General features: G+C 41.5%; 1 protein-coding gene and 1 long non-coding RNA gene across 2 annotated transcripts; one reads left to right on the top strand and one right to left on the bottom strand.

Moving 5' to 3' along the window:
- Positions 1-4445: 4445 nt before the first annotated feature.
- ube2v1 (ubiquitin-conjugating enzyme E2 variant 1) lies at positions 4446-17716 on the top strand. The gene is made up of 5 exons (XM_086117592.1): positions 4446-4522; positions 4682-4749; positions 5534-5682; positions 8199-8324; positions 16515-17716. The coding sequence occupies exons 2-5, from the start codon at positions 4728-4730 to the stop codon at positions 16656-16658; spliced, it is 441 nt and encodes a 146-aa protein (XP_085973718.1). The 5' UTR covers positions 4446-4522; positions 4682-4727; the 3' UTR covers positions 16659-17716.
- LOC147200820 (uncharacterized) lies at positions 10565-12683 on the bottom strand. The gene is made up of 3 exons (XR_015101596.1): positions 11230-12683; positions 10708-10764; positions 10565-10635 (listed from the first exon to the last, which is right to left on the bottom strand). It is a non-coding gene; the product is annotated as an uncharacterized LOC147200820 (long non-coding RNA).
- Positions 17717-27708: the final 9992 nt, after the last annotated feature.

Below are 27708 nucleotides of genomic sequence, written 5' to 3'. Positions count from 1 at the left end.
TTTGTGTTCAGAAATGCTTGTTTATCACGCAGGCATAAAAAAATGGAAAGAAACAGTGCTGTTTTGTTTGATTGATCGGAATGTGTGCTTGTGTGACCTTGTTGATGTCTCTCTGTTGACCCCTTAAACTGCACCTGCTACATCTCGTCATATTTAGTGTGTGGCCGAAATTGTTATTGTGATGGTTGTTATATTTACATATGAACATTCAAGCTATTTATGTCTCAAAATCAACAATATGGGTTTTACCTGCTTGAAACTGCATGTATACTAAGACCAATTAATCACAAACCTAATTTCATGTTTGTTGTTGGTATGTCAATGACAAATCCAAAGGTGGGAGCAGCAAGTACATCACAAGGGGAATTTCAACCGGAATTTAAGCAGCATCCAGAACATAATCTGATGGATTTGCTGTCTAAAAATAAACCATCAATCATTATTTGGATCAACCATCGATCATTATTTGGCCCAAAGTAAAGTGTTCTAATATGCAAAAATGTTGACGAAGCAAGCCAGAACAAGATTGTTACATTCCACCATGTGAAACAAACATGGCACAACAACATTTTTTGTGCATTGTGCAATTTAATAAATTTTGAGAAGTCTTGTCTGAAGCCAGACTGGATTAATAAAATAGTGTTTCTCAAGGAATTTGAAGAAGTTGCACTGCTGCATTCGAGTCAGGCATGCAGTTATTTTTAGGGCAATAATAACTGCCCCCCACCCCTGTGTATTTCATGTGCCCCCTTAAAAACTGTGGTCTGGTGAGGTCCGCCTGAGACAGTCCTTCTCAAATTGTGGGGCATGCCCCCCTAGGGGCATGCCATGTGATGCCAGGGAGGTAGGGGGTGTGACTCTGGGGAACATGCTTTTTTGCAGAAGAGAATAGAACAAAGTGTAATTGCACATCCACTATAGTAGTTGGCAGTGGCGCATTCATTGTCAGAGAGTGCACAGGGACTATTCGCTCTACAGTATAGGTTTTTTTTTTGGCTTTACCACCGAGCAGATGATATAAAGTGCAGTAAACAAACCCCCAAGAGACAAGATGAAAAGAAAGGCGGCGAGAGACGAAGATAATGAGACAAAAGAAAGTCACCCGAAAGCTAAAACAAGGAAATATGATGAAGCGTTTGTAGTGCTTGGCTTCCCTGTGACTACAATGGGAGACGAGGAAAGGTGTGTTAACTGTGTCTAAAAATGCTGGCAGCGGACAGCATGAAGCCAAATAAATCAAGGTGCCACTTTAAGACAGTACACCACAATTAGATTAATAAGCCGCTGAAAAAGTTGTGCAGTGCAAAACACCGTATCCTGACTTCCTCATTTTGATTTAAAAAAAAAAAGAGAGAAAAAAATCAGCACAAATTGTTGATTCATTTTTGTTTTGTAGACTCAGGTGTTGCGGCCCAGTGTCGAGGGGTTAGAACGTTGGCCTCACAATGCAAAAGTGCAGGTTTTGATTCCTCCTTTGGCCTTCTTGCGTGGCGTTTGGATGGTTTCCCCGTGCCTGCGTGGGTTTCTCCAGATACTCCGGTTTCCTCTCAAATTCCAAAAAAACATGCATGGCAGGTTAATGGAACACTTGAAATTGTCCCGAGGTGTGGTTGTGAGCACGGGTGGTTGTTCGTCTATGTGTGTGCTGCGATTGGTTGGCAACAGGTTGAAGGTGGACCCCATCTACTGCCCGAAGACAGCTCAGCTGAGTTAGGCTACAGTACACCCGCGGCCCTTGTGAGGGTAGGCAGAGAAGAAAAAGGATGGATGGATGACTGATCACACTCCTGCATTAAAAAAAAATGTTTGAAACCTGAGAAGAGTGAAATATGTTTAAAAGTATTTCTTTTTGTCTTTTTAAATGTTTTGATTTACGCTGTGTGCGTGTGTGTGTGTGTGTGTGTGTGTGTGTGTGTGTGTGTGTGTGTGTGTGTGTGTGTGTGTGTGTGTGCATGCATTTGCTGCCTCTGTCCCTCCCAACTGAACCTCCTGCCACCCCCTCGCAACTCCAGGTAAAACTGGCTCGAATCGGCAGTGCCACTAAACTAAAATGTTTTACTTTGGCGAGCACCTGAGTTGTCGACCTATCATGGTGTACGGGTTTGACTGTCCCGAATGAGGCTAGGAGCTAAACTGTTTGGCGGGTCCAAGGTGAGGGACCAGACAAAGCACGGCTCAAATGACCTCCTATCAGAATGAAAATTATTTTTTTTCTTTCGAATTGTCCTGTTAGGGGTCATCACTGCGTTGGGGTCATCCTTCCATCTTAATCTCTTCTGCATGTATCTTCTGCATCATACTCTCTTACACTCTCATGTGTTACCTCACTACATCTAACAACCATCTCTTAGGGCAGTGCTTCTCAATTATTTTCTGTTACGCCCCCCCCCCCAACACACACACACAAACACACACACAAGAAGAAAACAATTCGCACCTCCCGCAAGTATGGAACAGAAAATACTTTAAATGCATCAATTTGCCTGAAATTAAAATTTTGACCAACTTATTGCACCATTCTGAAAACAAAAAATAAATAAATGAAGAAATAATAATTTTAGTAAATTCAAATTCAGTTCAGCAACTTTGACTCAGGAGCAGAATATACTGTATAAAACAAATTAGTCCATCCATCCATTTTTCTGATCCACTTTATCCTCACACGGGTCCAGCTGTCTTCGGGCAGTAGGCGGGGGGCACCCTGAAACGGTTGCCAGCCAATTGCAGGGCATATAGAGACAAACAACCATCCGCGCTCACACTCACACCTAGGGACAATTTAGAGTGTTTAATCAGGCTGCCATGCATATTTTTGGAATGTTGGAGACCCCGGAGAAAACCTACGCAGGCACGGGTAACCATTCAAACTCCACACAGGAAGGCCAAAGCAGGAATCGAAACCTGCACCTATGCATTGTGAGGCCGACGTTTTAACCAGTCAACCACCGTGCTGCCTGGAGTGTAGCTAGATTCGTAAAATTAGGACAATGAATTGTGCTAAAGAAAACAAACCATCATTATGGTTCTCTTTGTGACCAACAGGTGGCACTGGAGGGCTTGTCCTATAGAGTTGCACCTGTTGGTCATCATAATATTAGTTATTTTCTTTCAAAAGAACTGCCACACCGACCACTCGGGGTCGGATTGTTGTCTTGCTGTCATGTTGTTTGTGCTTCTGCCATGAGTTTTTGTTTGTTTGTAACTTTGGATTCTTGTGATGTCACAATTTAGTTTGTTTTGGATTTAGTTTTTCCAGTGTTTTTTGTTAATATATTTTGTTCAGGCCATCCCTGCCTGTCCTGCTTGCCTGCTTTTGGGGTATTCTACCATGACGCAACATGATACAAACACTTAAATTGTTTTTAATTGTATGAAATTTATCCAAAACGTTTTGCTTTGCCTCACAATTATGCATAATATAACAATTACATTGATCACCAAAATAAAAACATGGTATGCACCCTGTAAAAAAAATAAAAATGATTATAAAATCATCCATTCATCCATCCATTTTCTAATCCGCTTAGCCTCACAAGGGTATTGTTATTATTATTATTATTATTGTTATTATTATTATTATGATTATTATTAACAAATACTATTATTACTAACTTAAATATTAAGTTACAATATTAAATATTGTAATGAATTGGATTATGGATGTTTTATTGTTTTGGAACCCTTGTTATTGAACCCCGTGCTGCAATGTGAGAGAGAGAGAGAGAGAGAGAGAGAGAGCACGCGCGCAGCGTTCGTTCCTCGGCGTGTCCCAACGTCCATACAGAGTCTGATTTGTTGCAAATACACGTGAGTTTACTGTCAGCGTTTCTCATGAACCTTATAAGACGTTAGAATATATTGTTTTCCAAAATCTCGTTTAGTATAGCCATGCACAACGCCTCCAATTATCTAAAAATACAATTTACTGCATGTGCTAACTTCCACTTCACATAAGTTGTTACACTTGACAGATCATTGGAACATATTAAACAGACTTAGACTATAGCAACCACAAATATAATAAATATAGTTTACCTGACTGACTAGGGTCCGCCGGAAATGGTCAAGTTAAAATGCACTTGACTTTTTCCTTAATTTGTGGCGCTGATGGGACGCAACCCTTTTCTCTTGAAAGGAGGCGGGGTCAGAGTGGGAGTAGATTCTCAACATAGCGTCTATGCACATCCTAGAGAACATTATTGATTAAATAAAATTTAATTTTGTGTTGTGAGATTCATTGCCAACAGCCGGGGCTGGTATTTGGGGGGCAAGGCATTTGCCACCCGGGAAGACAGCCTCTTTATTAGGCTATATTTATTTTTATCGGTCGACCCGCGACGCCATTTGTTGTTTTGCATCGAAAGCAGTCTGTATTTTCACATGGCGCTGTCTAAATTCTGTCCAACAGACGGCGATCGCATACCACGCAAGTTTCATCAGCAAATAAGTTGTTGCCTGCTGAGACGTTGGAGGTACTGCAACTCATTTTTTGCACTTTGTTTTCGAACGTCAATGTTTGTGGGTAAGTCACATATTATTGAGTACAGACATTTGGACAAAGCAATGGCAAAATACAAAACACATATTTAAAGATTAAGGAAGCACGAAAAGGTCAACAGTCGAATTAACAACGCGTTCATGTGCACGTTTTTCTCTTTGGGCGGACGCGCGCGCTCCACAGTGTACTCAACAACGTACGTGCGCGTATCCGAGGAGCTGTGACCAAGATGGCGTGTCCCCACGGAACAAGTAAGCTCATTTTTTTTCATAGCACAGCCATTATCTTTTTCATTTAATTTAAGATGATATGCTTCCCAACATATCCATCTTGTCAACAAGATAGCTTCAAAAGCTTCAGTGTGATGTCTTAGTGCTTTGGACTTTTGCAGTTGTGCTTGATATGCTACCCGCAATGGTACTTGATAGCTAAGCGACTAGCAAAACTGGCCGCCAGCCTTTATGAGACATAATGAGGTATTCCGGATCAGAGAATAACGTGCTTTATAAATACGTACACGAAGTTAAACATTGGCGCAGTCGTCGTAATGTTCACGTGATTTCATGCGGCGTACCCCTACTTAGCTATAGACAGCTAAAACAGTATGGCTCTCAAAGGAAGGCGTCCACTCCGATTCAGTGTTGTTTTCTTAACACATTTGTTACTCTTTCGAAGATTCTTTTTACTTGACAACTAATGTTGGTGGAGTCGTCGTGTGCTGGTCGTAAAAGATCTAAGATGAACATATTCGAGCTAACATTTAAAATGTTTTTGAGGTTCCACCAGAGAATAGCCCGAAACCCGTATTTAGCATTCACAAGAATGACTGATTTCGGATAGGGAGCTGATGGTATATTTACATGAGTAACTATTGGCACATACAGCTTTGAAATGTGTTACGTGCCCAATGCGGGTTTTAATCATTGCCGCCTATGGTTTGCCTAATATTTAATCGGCGTGTGGATAACGAAATCCTTTTAATGTACTGTATATTGTCTTGCTTAACGAGTACGGCCTATCATTCTCTGTCTTAAGACGTCGTAGTTCCCCGCAACTTCCGGCTGCTGGAAGAACTGGACGATGGTCAGAAAGGAGTCGGAGATGGCACAGTTAGTTGGGGCCTTGTCAACGATGACGACATGACCCTCACTCACTGGAATGCCACCATCATCGGCCCCCCTAAGGTGAGACGTCTCTGTAACATTTATGTCATACATAATGAAGGGAGTATTATATCTACCGGTAACACAAACGATAGTTGATTTATGGGAAGACTATATGTTTCCATGGCAGCTTCCCTAACTTTTTTGGGCTTGTGTACCCCCTGAACCTTTAGTTTGTCATACCATGAGTACCCCCTCATATGTGATGATTGTACAAATGTGCAATGTAACATAGCTAATAATTAAATGAAAATAATTTGATTTCATTTCCCTAACTACAACATAATTCTTAAGCATTGTCTTCTTTTTAACTCAGATATTAAAATAACCATGCTGCCTTGAAAATATATAAATTTAAAAAAGTCAAAATAAAGAATATGGATTATTATGGATAATTCACAGTATTTACCACAAAAAATGCCGCTCCTTTGAATAAGTCACCCTTAAACAAGCATTGAAACCTCAAATATGAACAAAACACTGAACAACAATATTAATTTAGCAGTTTTACATTCTTTTCAGCAGCCCGGTAGTCCAGTGGTTAGCACGTCGGCTTCACAGTGCAGAGGTACCGGGTTCGATTCCAGCTCCGGCCTCCCTGTGTGGAGTTTGCATGTTCTCCCCGGGCCTGCGTGGGTTTTCTCCGGGTGCTCCGGTTTCCTCCCACATTCCAAAAAAAACATGCATGTCAGGCTGATTGGACGCTCTAAATTGTCCCTAGGTGTGAGTGTGGGCGTGGATGGTTGTTCGTCTCTGTGTGCCCTGCGATTGGCTGGCAACTGATTCAGGGTGTCCCCCGCCTACTGCCCGAAGACGGCTGGGATAGGCTCCAGCACCCCCCGCGACCCTAGTGAGGATCAAGCGGTTCGGAAAATGGATGGATGGATGGACATTCTTTTCATAATCATCATCCTGTCTCAAAAACGAACCTGGACAAAAATGAACGGGTCCATTGATTGTCTGCAAATTAGGAGGAATTGTGAAATCTTAATTCGGTAAATCAGCATGCATACATGGCAAAGAAAGGGGAAATGATAAGTTTTCATTTTGTGAATCAGTGGGCAAGATTGAGTCATGCGGGTGGGTGAAGGTTGGTTGGATGTTGGATATTCACTTCACATTTAGTTCTGACACATTCATACTCCGAATTATAGCTATTTTAGCGTTAACGCATCACAGCAAAATCGCAGCTGCATTTTCTGTTCACGTACTATGTGCTTTTAATCAGGGCGTGAATAGCCATTTGTGTTAAGCACTATCCACAAATTACATATTCCAAAGGCACCTATGTGGCACAAATCACAGCTTCTGTAGTAGCTGGAAATGGTCGTCTTTTGCATACTACACAAACTGAACGAGGAATTGAATGAAATGTGAGAAATATTCACAAAAGTCAGTGAAAAACCCTTATACAAGTCTGGACATATTTTGAAGTCCCATTGAATTTCATCTTACAATTTTTTTCTACAGAACATGTATGGGAGAAATTCAAATACAAACAAAAGCAGTTGTTCAGAATTGCAGTTCATTAATAATTGTTCTGTGAAGCAAGTGCAGATCTATGCAGATTGACAGCAAGTGCAGATTTACGCAGATTGACAGTATTTTTTGTTGAATATCGTCTTTTTTTTTTAAGCAAATATATTTTTATTTATTAAATAGCACATATTGCCACCACTTATTTATCCGGGTTGACGTGTAACCATGGTTAAGAAACACTTTATGGCAGGGGTGCCCATGTCCCGTTGTCGAGAGCCTCTATCCAGCGTGTTTTAAATGTCTCACCCATCCGAAACATCTGATTAAAATGGTCACTATCAGGCTACTTTGCTGATAAACTGATCATTTGAATCAGGTGTGTTAGAGGAAGGAGACATCTTTTTAAAAAAAAAAAGTGATCATTTGAAAATGACGAGTTTTATAGAAAGTGTTGCATATATCTGTCTGTCGTATCATTATCAATAAAGGCATACAATAACATTATGAAAAGTATTTTGAGCAAGTTTATTTCCGAAGTGTGTACCAATGGGTAGCCCTTTACATTAATCAGAAGCCAAGAAGTAGCTGTCAGTTTCATAAAAGGTTGGCGACACCTGCCCTATTATATTCACCCAAAAATTACTTGAATTGAAAAAGCATTGTTTATCGTGCCACATTTTTATATGACAAAAAGGTGATTAGTAACAAACTCATTTCATAAATTTTCTTCAACTTCATCATCCTAACACCCTGATATCACTGACATCTTTTTGAGTAAAATTTGTGTAGCCTGGCATGCATAAAAAGTTGCTTGTCCACAATTTGCCATGCCAAATAGTTCCAAGCCTTGCCGATTTCTACATTGTTTTCAGTTAAATAAAATGTGTTCCAATGTTTTTGTTGTGCATCTGATTTTGATTGTTTTATTTAGTTATAGCAGTATAATACAGATATAATTGTGATAATTTTGGTCATGGTCATTGTGATTATTTTCTCATATAACAAGTTATCAACGCAGCGTATAACCCCCGCCCCCTTTTTTTTTTTTTTGCTTGTAGACTGTCTATGAAGGCAGAATATACTGTCTGAAAATCGAATGTGGACCCAGATACCCAGATCATCCTCCTCATGTACGTTTTTTGCACAGGATCAATATGGTTGGAGTACATTCATCAAATGGCGTTGTAAGTATGCGAATTTCATTGACGCACTCGCATGTTCACAGCCGCTTTTAGTAGCAATCTTGGTTGAATTATCTAAAAACCATGCATTTTGCACTTCAAATGCCTCGAAAATCCCCCGTACAGATATATTTCTCAGAAACAAGTGGTGACTAAAGTACATAACCTATTGTCCTGTTTACACTGCTTTACTCATGAATAATGTTTAATTTGCGCTATTTAAGTTGATTTATTTATGTATAAATTTTTTTATTTCATTTTGAGCAAGTGACACAGTTTGAAACATCAAAGCCCATTTGGAGCATGCATCAGAATTGTGTTCCCTATGAGCTTATTTGTGGCTATTTTTGGCTGAAACGTGTCCACTAATTTTCCCCGAGCAGACAAATTTAAAGGAACAATTGTAGCTTTGGACATCCGTACATAATCCGTATATAATTTCCGGGGCACACAGCCAACTCTGGAACATGAACAACGTGACGTGCTTTGCTAGACACTTAAAGCTGGTGACTACATGCATGGAAAAAATCATTAGTACCCCATTGTGAATAAAAAAAGAAACCCACGATGGTCACAGAAATAACTTGAATCTGACAAAAGTAATAATACAGTAATCCCTCGTTTATCGCGGTTAATGGGGACCAAAACCACCCGCGATAAACGAAAATCCGCGAAGTAGCGTCCAATTAACATAAACAGGTAAAAAAATATATACATGCCTGTATATATTTTTTTAAAGTCCGCAAACGGTCAGCGAGAAGCTGCAAAACAGCGAGTCACATAGAGCAACATATACAGTACTGTACTCCATGTATATGGAGAAAAAAAATTCATGTTTGAAAAAATCCACGATGCACTGAACCCGCGATAAATGAACTGCGAAGTAGCGAGGGACCACTGTAAATACAACATGAATTAAAGAAACGGAACCATTGGAAATCAGATTGTTTTTGATTTTGATTTGTAGTTGAAACAGAGTTCTTTTTAAAGTCAAACTCATGAAGCAGGGCTGGCTAAAAAGAAAATACTGAGCGTAATTTGACGATACGGACAAGTTACAACAAGGTGTGTCCTCTAATTACCATCAGGTATCTTCAAACATGTAATCTGTCAGGTAGGATATTTAGAGGGTGACAAGTAGTGACTGTTGGCCCTTTTCCACATTGCTTGTGCTCGTGCTAGTATAGGGCCACTGCCCTGGTTAGCACCAGTTCTTTCTTTTTCCACCACGGAAATTGGCTCTCGCTGTAGCTCTAGTGCTTAAGACGACTCCAATTATTTGTTTGGCCAGACTGTGATACCAATTACATCAGGGGTTATGATTATGACGATTGCAGATGTAGAGGAGTGACTCCCTGGACAAACGGATGTTTTGCACAAACTGTTGAGTGGTCGACTCCGGCCCAATTGTGTCCCACCAGAAGCACGATCACGGATGTACCCAGATAGCATGCGATCTCAGAATCGCAGCCAGTCTCGTGATCATCTACAATGATTAAGAAAGATAGAAGCTTTTGTTGATTGCATGTCCCTGACTGTTATATACTACATGCTAGTATAATCGATGCTATGTCAAGTAGCCTAGCAGTTGCTGAAAGCGCATTGTTATTATTATTATTATTATTAATATTAATAGCAGGCGCTCTTAGGTAAACATCGACGTTAGCAGTGACGTTTGTACGCTTTACGGTGGCGTAATGACGTAGCTCTCACTTGGCTCTTTGCCGGTGGAAAACCAAACACGTTCCTCTGAAGAACTTGTTAACTCATTGAATACCACCCCTTTTCACTGGAGCAACCCCCTCAATCCCTCACATTTTACTGAATTTTGACTGATTTGCAAGGCCCACAGAATTTTCTGTTCTATGGCTATATATACATGCAACCTGTCAAAAGAAAGGTGAGACTCTCGTCTTTCGGTAGAAAAAAAACTATTTTTCTATCTTTCTCCGTTCGTTGGCAATCAGCATTAGAAAACTGCTAAGTTTTATGGAAAAGGCCAATTTTCTGCAGAAATCCAGAGAAAATGAGCTTTTTGTAAAAGCATGCATTTTAAGCATCATTTCAAGTTTTACACAATTTTTTGTTTTTGTGACAGCTCAAATAGCTCAATAATGTGTTCCTCCTACAAAAGAACATTACAAATAATGTTTTTGTCGCAAAATAATTTATTTGCACACAACAAAACTATTGAACTATGAACAAAAGTGCAAATTGAACAATGAACGAAAGTGCAGCTGTGAAGAGGATGGTTTTTGGCTTCCATCCAGTTTGTCACCACATCGATTCATCCCACCACGTCCAGATGCACGACCTATAAATTATAGAAACATAAAAAGTTGCAAATATATCTTGCTGCAGAGTGAGGTACAATCATTTTATTTACCTTTCTTTCCACCACCAAAGCAAGGAGTCGTCATCTTTTGGCTTCTGGTTGGACAATCTGTAATTTATACAAGTATGTACAATTACCACGCTTTTATTTTTCTATTTTTTTATTGTTGCTTTCCACTTACATTTCAACATCTCTCACACACACACACACACATACATGCTCGCACACTGCTATTTACACCATTCATTCCACGTTGCTCAGCATCCAATTTGACATGAAATGGAATATGAATTTAACACTAGTGGTTTTAGCAGAGCTGAGCGGACCAAATGTGTCCTGTTTTTTTTTTGTTGTTCTTTTGTTTTTTTAAAACCTATGGCGACACGCAAGTCAGCACATTTACGGCGCATATTTTCATCCACATCTACGAGACACATCAACCGTACATAAATGATGAGTGTTACTGGCAACTTTATAGTATAGCGGGGAATGTAGCGGTGCATAAAAGTGACTGATAAGGTATAAGAAGTGATGAAGTTTTGAATGGGAACTTGCAAGCTAGTCAGCAGTTACCTCCTCGTTCCAGCGGCGCTGGCGAGAACTCTCAGCTGCTTTCCGTTATGTCCGAAGGCACGTATTCGTCCGACAGATCGGGATCCAAATCGCTCTCCAATTCATCGTTTTCGCCGTCATCATTACGAGATGATTCCAGCGAATCGCTGACGTGTGCCCGGCGTCGGCCATGCGAAGCAATGCAGCCTCTTTGCCGTCATCGCTGGAAGTCGCCGGGGAGACGATTTGTGGGTGATGTGGCCCACGGGAGGCACAAAATGCTCTGCAAGCGATGGTCCCTGACGTGGAGCATGTTCATCTTCATCAGATGAACTCGAAACTTGGCGTGAGCTATGCGGGCCGCGTGCAGCACGCCATGTTTGCTCAGGCTGACGTTCGTTTGACGGGTGCTGCTTTCGATTACGTGACCGAAGCGTCATCTTCTCTTCCACACAAACACCATCTCCTTTGTTGTTTTGTTTCGAGGATGCTTTTATACGGAAAAAAACCCAATCCTTTTTGGTTACCGTATTTTCACGACTATAAGGCGCCATTAAAAGTCTAAAATTTTCTCCAAAATGGACAGGACGCCTTATGATGCGGAGCGTCTTGTCTATGCGCTGAGTTCCAAAACCTGACTGACAGCCGACACGCTGTTTATATAGAGAAAAGGCGGAAGTGACTGTGGACAGGCATGCGGCAAAGAAGTCGGCCAATCAGTGAAGGGTGGGCGTGTATATATACATATATGGAGAGAAAGAGAGAGAAAAGGCAGACGTGAGTGACAGGCATGCGGGGAAGCAGTCCGCCAATCAGTGAAGGGTGGGTGTGTAAGTGGACGCTAAAGGGACGCTACAAGCAGGTACCAACACCTGTATAGAGTGTGGCTATGTGCATTGTTGCAAAACAACTTCGGTTTTGGTTTCTAAGAACCCCCGAAAATAAATTCTACAAAGAGACACGCCTACGAAGCTCAGTTCAAACTTCAAGCCATCGGTTATGCTTTTGGCATGCGTGCCCATCTCACAGCAGCGGTGAAAAACCAAGTCAAGCAAATGAACTCTGAGCTTGCCGTTATTCCCGGAGGCTTGACTAAAGAACTCCAACCGCTGGACATCGGCATCAACCGGGCGTTCAAAGTAAAGTTGCGAGCGGCATGGGAACAATGAATGATCGATGGCAAACACAACTTTACAAAGAGTGAGAGGCAGCGCCGGGCGAGTTACGCCACAATTTGCGAATGGATTGTGGCTGCTTGGACGAACGTGTCTGCTTGCACTGTTGTTCGAGTTTTTGGCAAAGCCGGCATCATTTCTGTGGAGCCACATGGCAATGAGAGTGACTGACAACGAGAGGGAACACGGCGTTTTTGATGGATTACCGGTACTTGCACAATTGTTCAATTCTGATGCAGAGGATGAGGACTTTGATGGATTTCTGGGTGATGATTGATCGAAAAACTTGAGTACATTGTACGATGGCTAAATAAAATACAACGGAACTCCGTTTTGCTTCGTTGCCTTTTTAAAAACGTGTTTTTAGCTTGTATCTGTATGTCTTTGCATGCTACCGTATGCTACAAGCTAACGTGTTTTTAGCGTGCGCGCATGCATGCCGTATGTTTAAGCTGGCGTATGTTTTACCACTTTAAAATTGCGCCCAATAATACAGTGCGTTTTGTCTATGTGTAAAATACAGAAATAGCACCCATTAATGAGACTGCGCCCAACCATACGGTGCGTCGAATGGTTGTGAAAATACGGTAGTTGCTTCCTTTTCTGCATTGTAGCTAGTTGCTAATGTTCCAATCCACTATCCACATACGCCCCTCCTGCCATTATTTTGCTATGTAACATTGCCGTCAAGCCTAATCCTTTGGTGAGAAGTTGCATCAGACTCGCTTGCACCCTCCCCCATGAAAAAATGTGATTGACGTATTAATACGTCATGGGGAGGGAGCGGCTATGCGCTAATTGCCGTATTTATACGTCAAAGGGTGTAAATGAGTTAAGCACCAACTAAGCACAGCGCTGGCGCCTAGCGAGCACCGTTTTTTTTTTTTGGTTGATTTTTGGGGTTGTGGGGGTGAAGACAGTGGGGAGTATGTGTTGTTTAGTGATACGGTGTGTGTGTGTGTGTGTGCCACACTAAACATAAACCAAACTGAGATACATGGAGGAGGAGGAGGGTGTCTTGAATCTGTGAAGGGTCCAATGTGATCTCAAGCCTATCAAGGTATTCCAGTGAGAAATGTGCTGCCTGGTGTAATAATTGTCTCAGTCATGGGTCTTGAAACTGGATAATGACACAAATCGCATAGCTAAAAACACCCTGGAATGTCTAAGAGCAAAGCATTGAACTATTCTGAAGAGAGAATTGAACTTTTTAGTTTTGTTTTTTTCCGATCCCATCCATCCATCCATCATCTACCGCTTATCCGGGGCCGGGTCGCGGGGGCAACAGCTTTAGCAGGGAAGCCCAGACTTCCCTCTCCCTAGCTACTTCTTCCAGCTCTCCCCGGGGGATCCCGAGACGTTCCCAGGCCAGCTGGGTGACATAGTCTCTCCAGCGTGTCCTGGGTCTTCCTCGGGGTCTCCTCCGATCCCTCCCTTTGGAATTATCTCCAGTTAAATTTAAGGCAATCCCCCACTCTGTCTGTATTTAAAACATGTCTTAAAACACATTCTTATTCTTTGCGTTTTGACTCAGCACGAGGCTCTGCATCGTTTTGCTGTTTGGCAAAGAAAGGGGAAATGATAAGTTTTCATTTTGTGAATCAGTGGGCAAGATTGAGTCATGCGGGTGGGTGAAGGTTGGTTGGATGTTGGATATTCACTTCACATTTAGTTCTGACACATTCATACTCCGAATTATAGCTATTTTAGCGTTAACGCATCACAGCAAAATCGCAGCTGCATTTTCTGTTCACGTACTATGTGCTTTTAATCAGGGCGTGAATAGCCATTTGTGTTAAGCACTATCCACAAATTACATATTCCAAAGGCACCTATGTGGCACAAATCACAGCTTCTGTAGTAGCTGGAAATGGTCGTCTTTTGCATACTACACAAATAGTAGTAAAGGGTCGCGGGGGCAACAGCTTTAGCAGGGAAGCCCAGACTTCCCTCTCCCTAGCTACTTCTTCCAGCTCTCCCCGGGGGATCCCGAGACGTTCCCAGGCCAGCTGGGTGACATAGTCTCTCCAGCGTGTCCTGGGTCTTCCTCGGGGTCTCCTCCGATCCCTCCCTTTGGAATTATCTCCAGTTAAATTTAAGGCAATCCCCCACTCTGTCTGTATTTAAAACATGTCTTAAAACACATTCTTATTCTTTGCGTTTTGACTCAGCACGAGGCTCTGCATCGTTTTGCTGTTTCATTGCGTAATATTATTGGTGTTGTCAAGCGATTAAAAAAATTGTGAGATTAATTCATTAGGTCTGTCATTAATTGATCAAATTAATCTATACTTTAATCTCATCTAAAAATTACTGAGAAAAACCATTTTCATTTTAAATTCATCACATTATTGAGGCAGATCAAAAGAAAATAAAAAGTGGCATTATAAAGTATTTTATTGTTTTTCAGCAGACTTGGACAGATGCAGTCCTAGCCATTTACTTTCTGCTGTATTTGAGACTAGTGAAAGTCCTCCCTGCAACCTTTACTTTTGACCACGAGGGGAAATATCAGTTTTGTTTGTTTTTGTAAATCTCCAAAGAATTACAAAATAAAAATGAAATAGAACACCCGGTCCTTAAAAGGTGCTTAGGTTAACATATCAAAAACAGTAAGAACAATTTTCTGGGCAATACAAGTACTAAACGCGGAAATTGCTTCAGATATTAAACAATAAAACGGACCCTTAAATCACAGTGCTGTAAGTTAGCACTTCATAAATAACACTTCGAGTAGTCTACAGAGGACACACCAACTATGCCTCATACATGGGATGTTCTCGAGTTTAGTTTGCCGAAGAGCTTTGCTTTCTATGGCTCACTCGCTATTTTGGGAACGCTTTAGGTGCTAATGTTAGCTGTGGCTGCACCCGCGACTGGGTGCTTTGTATTGATGTGGGAGGCTAAAATTGATCTGCTTCGGTGGTAAGCAAACTCCTCCTTACAAATTAGACACAACATTCTACCTTTGTCAATTGTGTCGTCAAGGCGTTTTTGGAACGTAAATTTTCCATTCTTTGTGCCGAGAACTCACATGCGCCTCCATTTTCACCTCTACATTCCTCACCGCTGCTTACTAAGCTGCCCAACTCCAATGGGAGCCAATCAGTTTATGCTAAACCAGCCCAAACATAATGACAGCCAATCAATGTCCGCTTCAGGCTGTGACTGACAGTTGTTTCCCCACTTTCAACAACTCGAACACAGGAAGCCCACACATAACAAAGGATATTAGAAAAAGGCAACCCGCCTACAGAAACAATAAAGGCAGAGTTTAGATTAACGCGATTAAAAAACAACACGCTAGACATGACCGTAATTAATCGTAATTAACGCGATAATTTGACACCTCTAATTATCCATCCATCCATCCATTTTCCGAACCGCTTGATCCTCACTAGGGTCGCGGGGGGTGCTGGAGCCTATCCCAGCCGTCTCCGGGCAGTAGGCGGGGGACACCCTGAATCAGTTGCCAGCCAATCGCAGGGCACATAGAGACGAACAACCATCCACGCTCACATTCACACCTAGGGACAATTTAGAGCGTCCAATCAGCCTGCCATGCATGTTTTTGGAATGTGGGAGGAAACCGGAGCACCCGGAGAAAACCCACACAGGCCCGGGGAGAACATGCAAACTCCACACAGGGAGGCCGGAGCTGGAACCGAACCCGGTACCTCTGCACTGTGAAGCCGACGTGCTAACCACTGGACTACCGGGCCACCACCTCTAATTATTATGTCATTAATTTGTTCTTTGTTTTTTGTCTCATTTTTTACTTTGTGTGAAGCACTTTGTATGCAGTATGGTTGGTTTTAAAGTTCTCTATCAATAAAGTTGAGTTCTTTGCGCAATTATCTAAATTCTGTAAACATCTGTGAAAGGAGCACGTCTTCTGGAGAAAGCACCTCTCATGGTTGTGCAAGAAAATGTTAAGGAAGCCTGTATGCAATTTAATGCACATTTCATTTCCAACTTGACCGCACCAGGTACGAGTGTGAATGCACTCTTGAATGGAGCGATTGTCGGGTCTCTTGTCCTTTTGAGTCCACATTTGTTTAGGACTGTATATGTAAATGTCGCCTTGCCATTAAGGTTGCCTAACTTGTCCATATTTGCTGTTCTTTGCAGGTGGACATAAAGGCACTGCCCTGCTTGTTCAGATGGAAAAACAGTTACACATTGCGTATGGTGCTCACAGAGCTCAAACAACACATGACAATGAAAGAGAACTACAAGCTTTCCCAGCCCCCCGAGGGTCAAATGTACAACTGATACATCTGCACCTACCCCTCCCTGTCATCCATATACACAGAGAAACACATTCACAGACAGACAGACAGACAGACCACATTCCACATATTCAACACTGGCTACACCTCTTTGGCTACACAAGTGTCATTTTGTCCAAGATCCCAGAAGACCAGCTCCATCATGTGAAGCATCCCATTGGACAGCGGGAATATTAATACAGGTGACTTCCTCACCCAGTGCCCAGTTAGCCATTTTGGTCCACAGAGAAGGCCTGACCAAGCCCAAAATCCTGTGCATTTGGTTTATTTTGGCCTGTCAATGTGCATAATGATTATTTATTGGAATCTTAAATTCTTCATGAATTTGAAATAGAACAGTGGTTCTGTGGTTAACACGAGTATGAAATGTATCATGGTGCTGGTGAGCAAATTCCTTTTTTTTTTTTTTTTAAAGAGAAACCACACTATTTTACTCTTCGTCTAAACTAGATTCCCATGCCCCATACGATATTTAAGTCTAATAGGCTCTTTTAGTCATGAATGAGATCCCCACTTACTTCAATCCCAAAGATGTGAATTAGTTGGTTCTTCTTTTAAGAAGTGCATGTCTGGTTCAAGTGAGTGTAACTAAGGGGGGGGGGGGGACATTCAACAACTTGTGTATCAACAAAAGCACGGCAGGCTCATCACTCATGTTGGAAGATTTCTGTTTGTCATAACGTTTTGTGATGGTGTCTGATTCCAAGCAACCTGTGGGGCGGGAGAGGGTTGCGTGGCGAGATCTCTACAGAGAAACCGAGGATGTGTTTGGAACTTTTCTGGATCGCCACTTGACAGTAGCTTGTGCTGACTTTTTTTTTCCTTTATATTTTATTATTTTGGGGGTTCTTGTTTTGGTTTCTTTAGTTTCTGGGCTGACCTGTGTGGGCCTCCTGAAGTAGTCAACTTTCTGTTTATTTTTTGAGTTGCCACTCAGCAATGTACGGCTTTGGATGTTTATTTTAATAACAGGAAAATTCAGTCAGGGTGATGGGGACCTGTTACATGGTTTTGTTTGAATTAAATGTTATTACTTTTGCACTTTGTGTATTGTGATTGTGAGAAGAGAAAGCAAATGCTATGAACCCGGACCAAAACACATTTCCATCATTCACTGCATTTGATGGTCTCTCGTATCTTTATGGTCACAAGGTTGAACCATACTGCATAAAGTGTGTAAGAACCAAAGTCTTCACAAATCTCAGACGTCTTGAAACAATGACAAAGCTAACCATTCATATCCCCACCATGGAATGTTCATGCCATTTTGCCTGTTGCGCTGCATTGGAACCTCTGATTTGCAATTTGCAACAATTCTTCCCATAACAAATAAATGCATTACAAAGTAAATTATTTTTACTAATTCATTCCAAAGTCAAACTGGTGCCGTCATGAAACCTTCAGCGTTTTTCATATTTTGACATTCTTAGCTGTCATACATCAAGTATAAATTGGATACATTTACATATGATGTAAGATAACCTATGTTTGTGTCCGCCTGCAGTGGTGCCTTGAGATACAAGTGAATTGACTGATAAATTTTTCAAGATACAACTTGTCAATTGGCACTTTTTTTTTTTTGGCCCCCTATGATTGAAACTATGAAACTTGAAATATGACTGCTGTATGGTGGCAGTGAACTCTTCGCAATAAGCAACAGTTTGGCAAATGGTAAGCAATTAAAACAAAACAGGCTTCAAACTGTTAACTGCCAAACTCCACATAAATAAACTGAGAAAAATTAGAGTACATATTGTGTATGTAGGCTCGGTGGTAGAGTGGCCGTTTCCCAACCCGAAAGTTGGTGGTTTGATCCCTGGCCAACGCAACCATGTCAAAGTGTCCTTGAGTAAGATACTGAACCCTCAGTTGCTCTTGGTGCTGCATCACCAGTAGGCTAATGAGGTAACGGTGTGAAGCGCTTTGAGTACCTGAGATAGAAAAGCGCTACTATACAAGTGACATCCCATTTACCATTTAAAACAACCAAAACAACATTGGTAAGAATGCCTGCTAGCTTAATGCTAGCAAAAAGATATTGAGACGCTACAGGTGAGTGTCGATAGTTGTTTTGTAACTGGGTGCCTGAGCATAAATGGTAGAGCCAGATTTGTAGACAGACAATATAATAAACTTAACAGGTACAGTGGTACTTCTAATGAAATTAATTGGTGCTGGAAGAAATTTCTTGACTAGAAAATTTTGTCAGTAAAGCCGCGTTTTCCATGTAAATGTTCTAATTCGTTCGAATCACCCCAAAATTCATACAGAAATGTTTTAGAAAGCATAAAAATAAATCAAAATATGTAACAAATACATGTTACAATGACATTACTGCACAATAAGTGAGAGTTGTGCGTAATGTAAAGAATAAAGAATAACAATGATGGTCATTTAACTTTTAACTGCGTCCTCGTCCTTTTTGGCACTCTTTAGTTCATGTTCTCTCTCAGAGTGGTTTTTGCCTGGCGTCTTGGTAAGAACTGATCCAAGGACATTTGATTTTGTCGGCTTTTAACAATCCTTCGAAAATGTCCAAGGCAAACATCAGAATAGTGAGCAATCGCCCGACTGGTGAAGACTTTTTCTGGGTGATTCACATTCACATAAATCTATCGGAACACTTCATGGCCGGAGGGGCGAATGACGAGGACGTTGCATAGACTTATCTATCTATTCTCTACGCAGAGACACATGTGGTGGAAGTCCCTCTTAGTCAATGGGATGCCAGGATGATGCTCAGAAACAGCCAATTGCAGAGCAGCTATATAAGTATGTTGCGTTCAGGAACCTCGGAGCTGCGACTACCAGCCCATACTGTATTTTTACCTTTCGTATCTTGAAATTTATTTCGTAACAAGAAGCAATATTTTCTTGTTGATGTGTTTCGTAACTTGACAATTTCGTATGAAGAGACATTCGTAAGTAGAGGTACCACTGCAAATATGTATCCTCTCTAGAAAAGTAGAATATTATATTCACTGAAATGTTGTAGAAGTACTTTTCTTTTGACTACATATCTGCATTATACTGCCTTCCCGTGGCCACGGCACACTCACCAAAAGGAGCAGCACAAATTGTGCATAAACTGCTTGAAGGAGGACATTGCAGTTCTATAAATGCAAACACATTTTTAATGTAGCCTTTTTGCCGTTTTATAAATGCTGTCTACGTTTGAATGTAGTCTCGCTTCAACTCCTCCCTTTGTCCCCTTCAGTTTCTGACAAAAGCCATGCTGCTACATTACTAGCATGACATTTTTAGAAAACATGGTGACTGAGTGCATCCTCTGGAGTCCGCGTGCATGCCAAAACAACTGACAAAACACCTCAGTCACGGCTAGTCCTCTGACCAAATTGCTGCGAGCAACTGTCAAGAGCCACCACAACCATGGCCACGTCCGCGTACTGGCACATAGGATGATAACCCTCTAAAACGCGTGTCAAACTCATTTTTGTCGCGGGCGACATTCCCTTGGAGGGCCGTTATGACTGAAACTATATAAAGAAAAGAACGTTTTATTCAATTATTGTTTAAGTAATGAGGGCTTTGGTAACAAGAAAATGCTGACAATATGTCACTGATTTATTACCTATGAAAATTTGAAATTTTGTTACAGATTTTAGCAAGCATCGTGGATGTTGTCATTTTTTTATTTGCTTTCATGGGCCACTTAAAATGATATGGCAGGCTACATCTCGCCCCCGGGCCTTGAATTTGATACATGTGCTCTAAAATATAAATGTTTTTGCTAAGCCTGAAGTTGAGGGAAACCCAGAGTCTGGACTTTTTTCAAACAGGCCTGAACATTTTTAATTATTTATATGATTTTAACCCTTGTCGTTTTGTTGCTTTTCCTATTGAGTATGTTCAACGTTTTAAGTCTGTCGCACTTTGTGATTGTGCTGATGAAAAGCCCATTATACATTCCAAAACCAATTCCAAATTATTTGAATTTTGGATACAACTTTATTGTCAAAGGTGCTGTATGTGTACAGCACAGATGAAATTTCTTCCCTCTCAACATAAAACGATAATAAGAGGAGCCACTGCGGGTGTCCGCGCCACCATCAAAAGAAAAGTTTTTCTTTTTTAAATTACAATCGGGCGTTAAAAAAATTAAGACTAAATAAAATCAGAATATATTAATTTGCAAATCATGTTCAACCTATAATTGAATACACAACGTAGACATGATATTTAATGTCTAAACAAATCAACTTTGTTGTTAACAAATCATTATTAACTTAGAATTTTATGGCTGCAACGCGTTCCAAATAAGCAGGGACACGTGGCCAAAAAAAAGAGAAAATTGAGGAATGCTCCTGTTTGGAAAATCCTGCAGGTGAACAGGCTCAATGGAAACAGGTGGCTGCCATGACTGGGTATAATTTGCTGAATTGCTCAATCATTCACAGGCGTGGATGGGGCCAGGTTCACCTCTTTATGAACAACTGCGTGAGAAAATAGTTGAACAGTTTAAGGACAACATTCCTCATTTTACAATCACAAAGAGATTAGGGATTTCAACAGCCACAGTCCATAATATCATCAAAAGGTTGAGCAAATCTGGATAAATCACGGCATGTTAGGTGGCAAGGCCGAAAACCAACATTGAAATCCTGTGACCTTTGCTTCCTCGGGCAGTATCACCACATGGGCCCACGATCACTTTAGAAAACCAATGTCAGTAAATGGAAAACTATTCCAGTAGTTCCTATTATTGTGTCCAAAGTTTTTCCCCAAATTTAGAGCTTAAAAAATAGCATCATTTTTCTTTCACAGCGTATTGCCATGGCAAACGCACGTGACAGGATAAAAAGCTTTAAATTTTTCATCTTAAACATCTGTAGATGAAACAAAGTTTGAAGATGATCGTATCAATTAGGAGGAACTCGTTAATAATATGAGCTTTATTAAAGACCAAAAATTGTGAATTTTCCTGTTGGATTTAGAATAAGGCTCCAACTGACTTTTTTGAAGGTTGTTCCCAAAAATATCTTAATCTCTAGAATATACAGTAGATGTTTATGACAGGTCTGATATGTGTGCAAAGTTTCATGAGTTTCCGCCCACATTAGACCCTCAAAAACAGCATAATTTTTCTTTGTAAACAGCCCATTGCCACTGCAACAGCGTGTGGTGAAATCATGATTTTAGTCAATTTTAATCCTAACCATTGTGAAATGAAACACGCAAGATTTGAGATTATCGGATAAATTCCCTAGGAGTAATTTGTTAAAATATGACCAATATGAAAAGGACAGAAACGGTGACAAATTCCAAATAGTAAATTGAAAATGGTGGCTTTCCCTGTGAGGTTTAGTTTAGTTTTTTTCTACTTGGTGGACCGTTACATAAAGCTCCTAATTGATTTATTTTTTAGCTCACGGTGAAACATTTGACAAGGCTTAATTAAGAAGTTACAGTATTTTCAAAAGCAAAATTTGATGTCTCACCCTTATAATATAGTATGTAGAAAAACTTCCAGGAATTAAGATGGTCCAGCCCAAGTTTGAAGTCAATCGGATGAAATTTGTAGTAAGAGGTGTCAAAGGTTTGACTCCTGTCAATGTGCAAAAATGGTCCACAATTGTACAATCAAATACTCATTGATCATTTCCTGTACATTTTAGGGCATGGCTACAACAATTCTCAAAACCCTTGATGAGGTCAAACATACCGCGGAAGGGCTCCATTAATCATTCATACTAAAACACTGTGTTTTAGTGTTTTTTCGCACAAAGCCAAACACGTTCCTTTCATACATCTCAATCAATAAGGAAATGTTGGCGTCCCAGTCTCCTCTCTCTCTACGACCTAATATAAATATGCAAATTAGCATAATATAAATATGAAAATTTGTATACATAGTGCCTGTCGTTGGGAATGTTCACTCAACTTCATCAGATAATGAGATTATCAAGACGTGATTCTCCAATAAAAATTGTGGAACTTGCCAAAATGTGAGCTGGAGACTGGTAAACGAACTCGAGGCACGCCATCATCTGGAGTCAGCTGTCATCCCAGCACACCGGTCTTGAATACATTGATTTTTCCGCTGCGCTTCCACATAAATTCTCTATGCTGGAGGTCATGATGTGTGGCGTACGGTTGTACCAATAAATGTGTAAGAAACTCTCAAAAAATGCTCATTTCATGGGTAAGAATGAAATTATAAAATGTTCATAAGGTACCGTATATCTCAGAGTGCCACTCAAATATTCATCTGCATCATCTTGTCACACCCATGAACGATGAAATGAAATGGGAGTGACATGAATCCTCAAGTAATTCGAGTACTCATTTATATACGGTGTGTGTACTGTCACGAAGAACTTAGGCCAACTCCAACATTTGTTTATGCTACTCATGATAGTGATATCTGTCACTGTCCTGGGGGCCTTGCCCCACCGGGAACAGGAACTGTGTAACCTTATTGAGGTGTGACAGATTAAACCTACCTAGTGCCTGCCCAGGCTTGGTGCATTGGGGAGCCTGTCACCTTGGGGGGCTTATGACACTAGGATGGCACAAATGAGCAGTTCCGCCCCTGACTCATGTCAGGAATTCGCAGCCCGCCAGTGTGCTTTGAGGTGGCAGGCCCACCAGCTGACTAGCCATCACAGGGCCAACTACCCAGCATGTTGAAAAGATAATAGTTATGAAAGCCAATAAAGCAACCACATTTAACCGGACGGACCTTCCTGGTAACAGACCTCTGCCTGCACCTGAGCGACATTTGAAACTCCGCTATAAAACCCACATTGCCTGTTGGAACATCCAGACACTCCTGCGCCCTGGCTATCCAACATACTCTCCCATGAACTCTCCAGGTATAACATCACCCTTGCTGGCCTTTGTGAGTCATGCTGGCGCGGAACCGGAGAAACCACAGCCGGCGAGCATCTTTTTCTGTGGAGTGGCCTGAATGATTGGAGAGGCCTCCACGGTGTTGCCCTAGCTATTCCGCTATACAGGATGAAGTCCATCATCAGCTGGAAGCCAGTCAGCGACAGACTGCTCTCCACCCGTCTCCTCCACCAACATTGGAAGATCACAGTTAGCTTCCTTGTATTTAAGGACTTCCAAGATAACTAGTGTTTCTCGGATTATTGACCTTGTTCACTGTTCATGCTGAAGTGCCATCTTCTAGACCTCTCACTCTTGCTCAAAATCGCATTCGTTTCGTTAGATGGTTTTGCAGCTATCTTTTTGTTGAACTATTGTTGACTAATTTTATGTTCGTGTGATTGGATTCTTGTTTTGTGGATTTTTGGTGATCTTGCCGTTTGCAAGCGCGTTTTGTTCTCTTGTGTTTTTCATGGCTTTTGTTGCTAGCGATTTCTATTTATACTTTAGCAGTCTCGCAGATTTGGATATATTTCGGGAAGTTTTGGCCAGCCGGGGACTACTGGTGGGACAGCAGGTGGCCGTGTTAACGGAACTTAGTGGCGCAGTTGCCCAGCTGGCCCACCGATTTGAGGAATTAGGCTCACCAGTTGAGCAGTCGGGCATGGGAATTTCTCATGCTCCCGCAGCTTGTCGAGAACCTAATTTGCCCCACCCATCATGCTATGATGGCGAGCCTGGTTTATGCGGGCAATTCATTTACCAGTGCTCCTTTGATATTTGATCAGCAACCCTGCACCTATGTAAATGATCGTTCTACGGTTGCTTCCTTCCCCAACTTTATTGCCGAATTTCATTGGTGTTCCACCACCGTGTTCGGGGAAGAGAGGCCAGAGGGCGGTCATATAGGAGCGGCAATCTGTTGCTGACTATTCCCTGGTATTTTGCATTCTCGCTGCCAAGAGCAGTTTTGATGACTGTGCTTTTCGTAGCATATTCCGCCACGGGCTTAGTGCCACCTTGAAGGACGAGCTGGCCGTCCGGGATAAGTCTGAGTCTACCAATCTCGAGGAACTCATCACATTGTCGATTCGGTTGGACAATCTCATCTGAGGGAGAGACGCCGGGAACGGGGAATATGAACAGTGCCGATCTCCCTCCGAGCACGTCCGAGCCTGCCGCTCGACACATGGTGAGACCCGAGCTGACGAGCCTCTACCATCGACTTCCGAGCCATCCGAGATGAACCTATGCAGCTAGGAAGTGGGTGAATTTCTCCCGAAGAATGGATGCGGCGTGTCCAGTCAGGTTCCTGTTTCTATTGCAGGTTGCGGGGTCATCGAGTAGCAAAGTGTCAAACAAAACCTCCACGATCACATCGTAAGTCCACCCAGCTCAGTCATCGGGAGTTAGACAGGCAAGAGCAATCAAGTAGCAATGCAGAGACTCATTAAACCGATCTCAGTAAAGGGACTAGTTATTCGTCCCAAAGTGAATTTTTCAGTTAGATTTACAAGTACCAAAATATTTTTTAGCTGTAGCCCTAAAATGAAAGCTAACCTCAGTACGTCACAATTTATGATACTGTATACTCTGAATGGTCGATGCAGCCAGTGACATTTGCTCTCTGCAAGACTCTCATTATTCCATACATCACTTATAATTGGTGGTTTCAGTGAAAACAATAACAGAAATTGACAGTAACAGAGGCAACGCAAGATGGCTGACTTCAGCTATGAGAGCCAACTGACAGTCCATGTTATAAGTCCATGCACATGACCCCGTCATGTCCGAATGACAGAAAATTGATTAATCACCAAGCAAAGTGACGATGATTTTAAGGGCCCAGGATTGACAAAGACTCAAGGGCCTGAATGATACTTTTTTCCTCACAGGGCCCCAAATACTTGGCAGCAACTCTGGTTTGCGTGACAGCAATAAAGCGTCCAGGTAGAGGTAAGTAGTAGTCAATCACTTTCCTGCCAACCGGAAATGCCCCGGCTCCAGTGGTTTACAAACAGTCTGCTAAATGAAGTTAAAAACATTTGAATGTTTTTTAAAAATTAGTTAATAAAAAATACTTTTCACGGTTACAATAAGAACACAGTTGCATCACATCCAGTTGAGTGGGTCTTCAGCAATGGTGGAAACATTGTGGTCACCTTGCAGACAAGATTCTTTCAAATTCAAAACTCATACTTTGGAACTGCAACAATTTGTAAAGAGAAAATGACTCAATAAGAATCTCACTTGTCAAAAGATTCTGGGGAAAAAATAATGATTGAGATTGTGTTATGGAATGATATTCTCTTCATTTGATTGATTATTAATGAATATCTTGAGAGCTGTTGCATGTGAGTGCAAGTTAGAACAATCGGCCAGTAATTAACTTTAGTGGTCTTTTGTTTATGAAGATCAGCTACTGCAGGTAAGACTGCGAGACGAAGTTGATTTGACAGACTCCAACTGTGTAATTCAGAATAAATTTGTCATGAATACAGAATGTGATCTGTCTGTCTTCACAAACATTTTCATTCAATCAATCCACATCGTCATGCTAAAAACTAACAATGAGAGACATTAAGCCTTTGACAGACCCATCATGTGCACAGGTCAAAACAAGTACAAAATGTTCGGATTCCACCTGCGAAAGTACAACGTTGTGTTTTAGACAGACAGCGTTGACTGCACGGCTTTTGAATGAAGAGGCAAAATGTCAAGACTTGAAGCATATGTACAGACTAAAGTAGGTGTGTTTCTTCACAAATGTTCCAGTAGCACCAGTTTTAACTGTACATGTCAGAGGAGTGACATCCGGCTAACCCAGTCTGACCAGCTTCATGCGTGCTACGAGCTCCTTTGAGCTCTGTGGTGATTTAACTGTTTTCTTCCCTCGACTGTCACTCTTCTTTTCAGATGAATTTAGCGGTCTGAGAGCCATGCGTCAGGTGTAGTCAGCCTGATGATCGTCTTCATTTTAAGAGGGTAGTGCTATTAAAGAAATCCATAACATTTATACATTTTCAAAGATGTATAAGTATCCCACTACAATAGCCAAAAAAAAGCAAATATACGCTACAGCTGATTCTGTTGTGGTACTGCTGGTGAGAGATAATGTCACCTGTAATTTTGCTATGTTCTTCTTTTTGTTTTGGCATGAATAGGTTTCAACGGATCCACCACCAAACAATAAACAATCCCGACCCACCAAAAAAAAAAAATGAACCAAAGTGACTCAAACATTTTCAGTCATCTGTGTTAAGTACTTGTGCAGTAAGTGGTAGAGACGTTTTGACAAATATGCCCAAGAAGATATTTGAAATTTTGGGCATTGAAGTGGTGGGGTCCAAAGTGGGGTCACAATTATCCAGCGTTGCCAATGGTGCAGTTTTCACCAAAGCTGTAAATTTTCTCCCAGTGTGACTTGCTGTGACACAGTGTCTGCTGCTTCCTGTGGGCTGGCTTAGCTCACCTGGTCCTGTAGTGGGAATGGTTTCGAGGTGATGGAATGTCCTTTGCAATTATCCAGTTCCAAACACGCACGCACGAATGTGCGCGCGCGCACACACACACACACACACACACACACACACACACACACACACACATTCACATATACACACATACACAAAGCAATTACCAAAAGCCAGCAGATGGCCTGGAGACAAAGAGGGTGTGAAGATGAGAGGCCCCCCCAGCTCAACCCTCTCACTCTCACTTTTTCTGATGAGCCCCCCAACAAGCAGCACAAATGCACCTTGTTTAGCAGGCAATCCATTGCAACTGTATGCAGGCACTCTCTCTCTCTCTCTCTCTCTCTCTCTCTCTCTCTCTCCTCCCAACCCCTTCCTTCCCACGTGTCTCCTATTCAAGATAAATCTACAGCACCAACTTCTTGTTCATGCAGATACAATAATTTTAACCTTGATTTGTCGTCCTTGTTAAATGAGCTCCTTTTAATGTGGAGACGTTAGCCTAAATGATTCCCGTTGTCCTTTATCAGTGAAGAGTTCCCCTTTGGGGGCCCCTGGCAGGTAATTTTCCTTTCGACAGTGCAATTGAACTGGCTTACACTGAAGGGCCATTTTGTAAAGAGCCATTTAGTGTAAGTGCTCTCAAGGCCAGCCTTGTAGAGACAATGTCACCCTCACTGACACCATCAGTTGATTATGTATTGAATT

This window comes from Hippocampus guttulatus, chromosome 8 (genome assembly GCF_054856545.1).
Source record: "Hippocampus guttulatus isolate MCC_2025c chromosome 8, RoL_Hgut_1.0, whole genome shotgun sequence".
NCBI classification, from domain to species: Eukaryota; Metazoa; Chordata; class Actinopteri; order Syngnathiformes; family Syngnathidae; genus Hippocampus; species Hippocampus guttulatus.
This window is presented reverse-complemented; position numbering and strand designations above follow the sequence as displayed.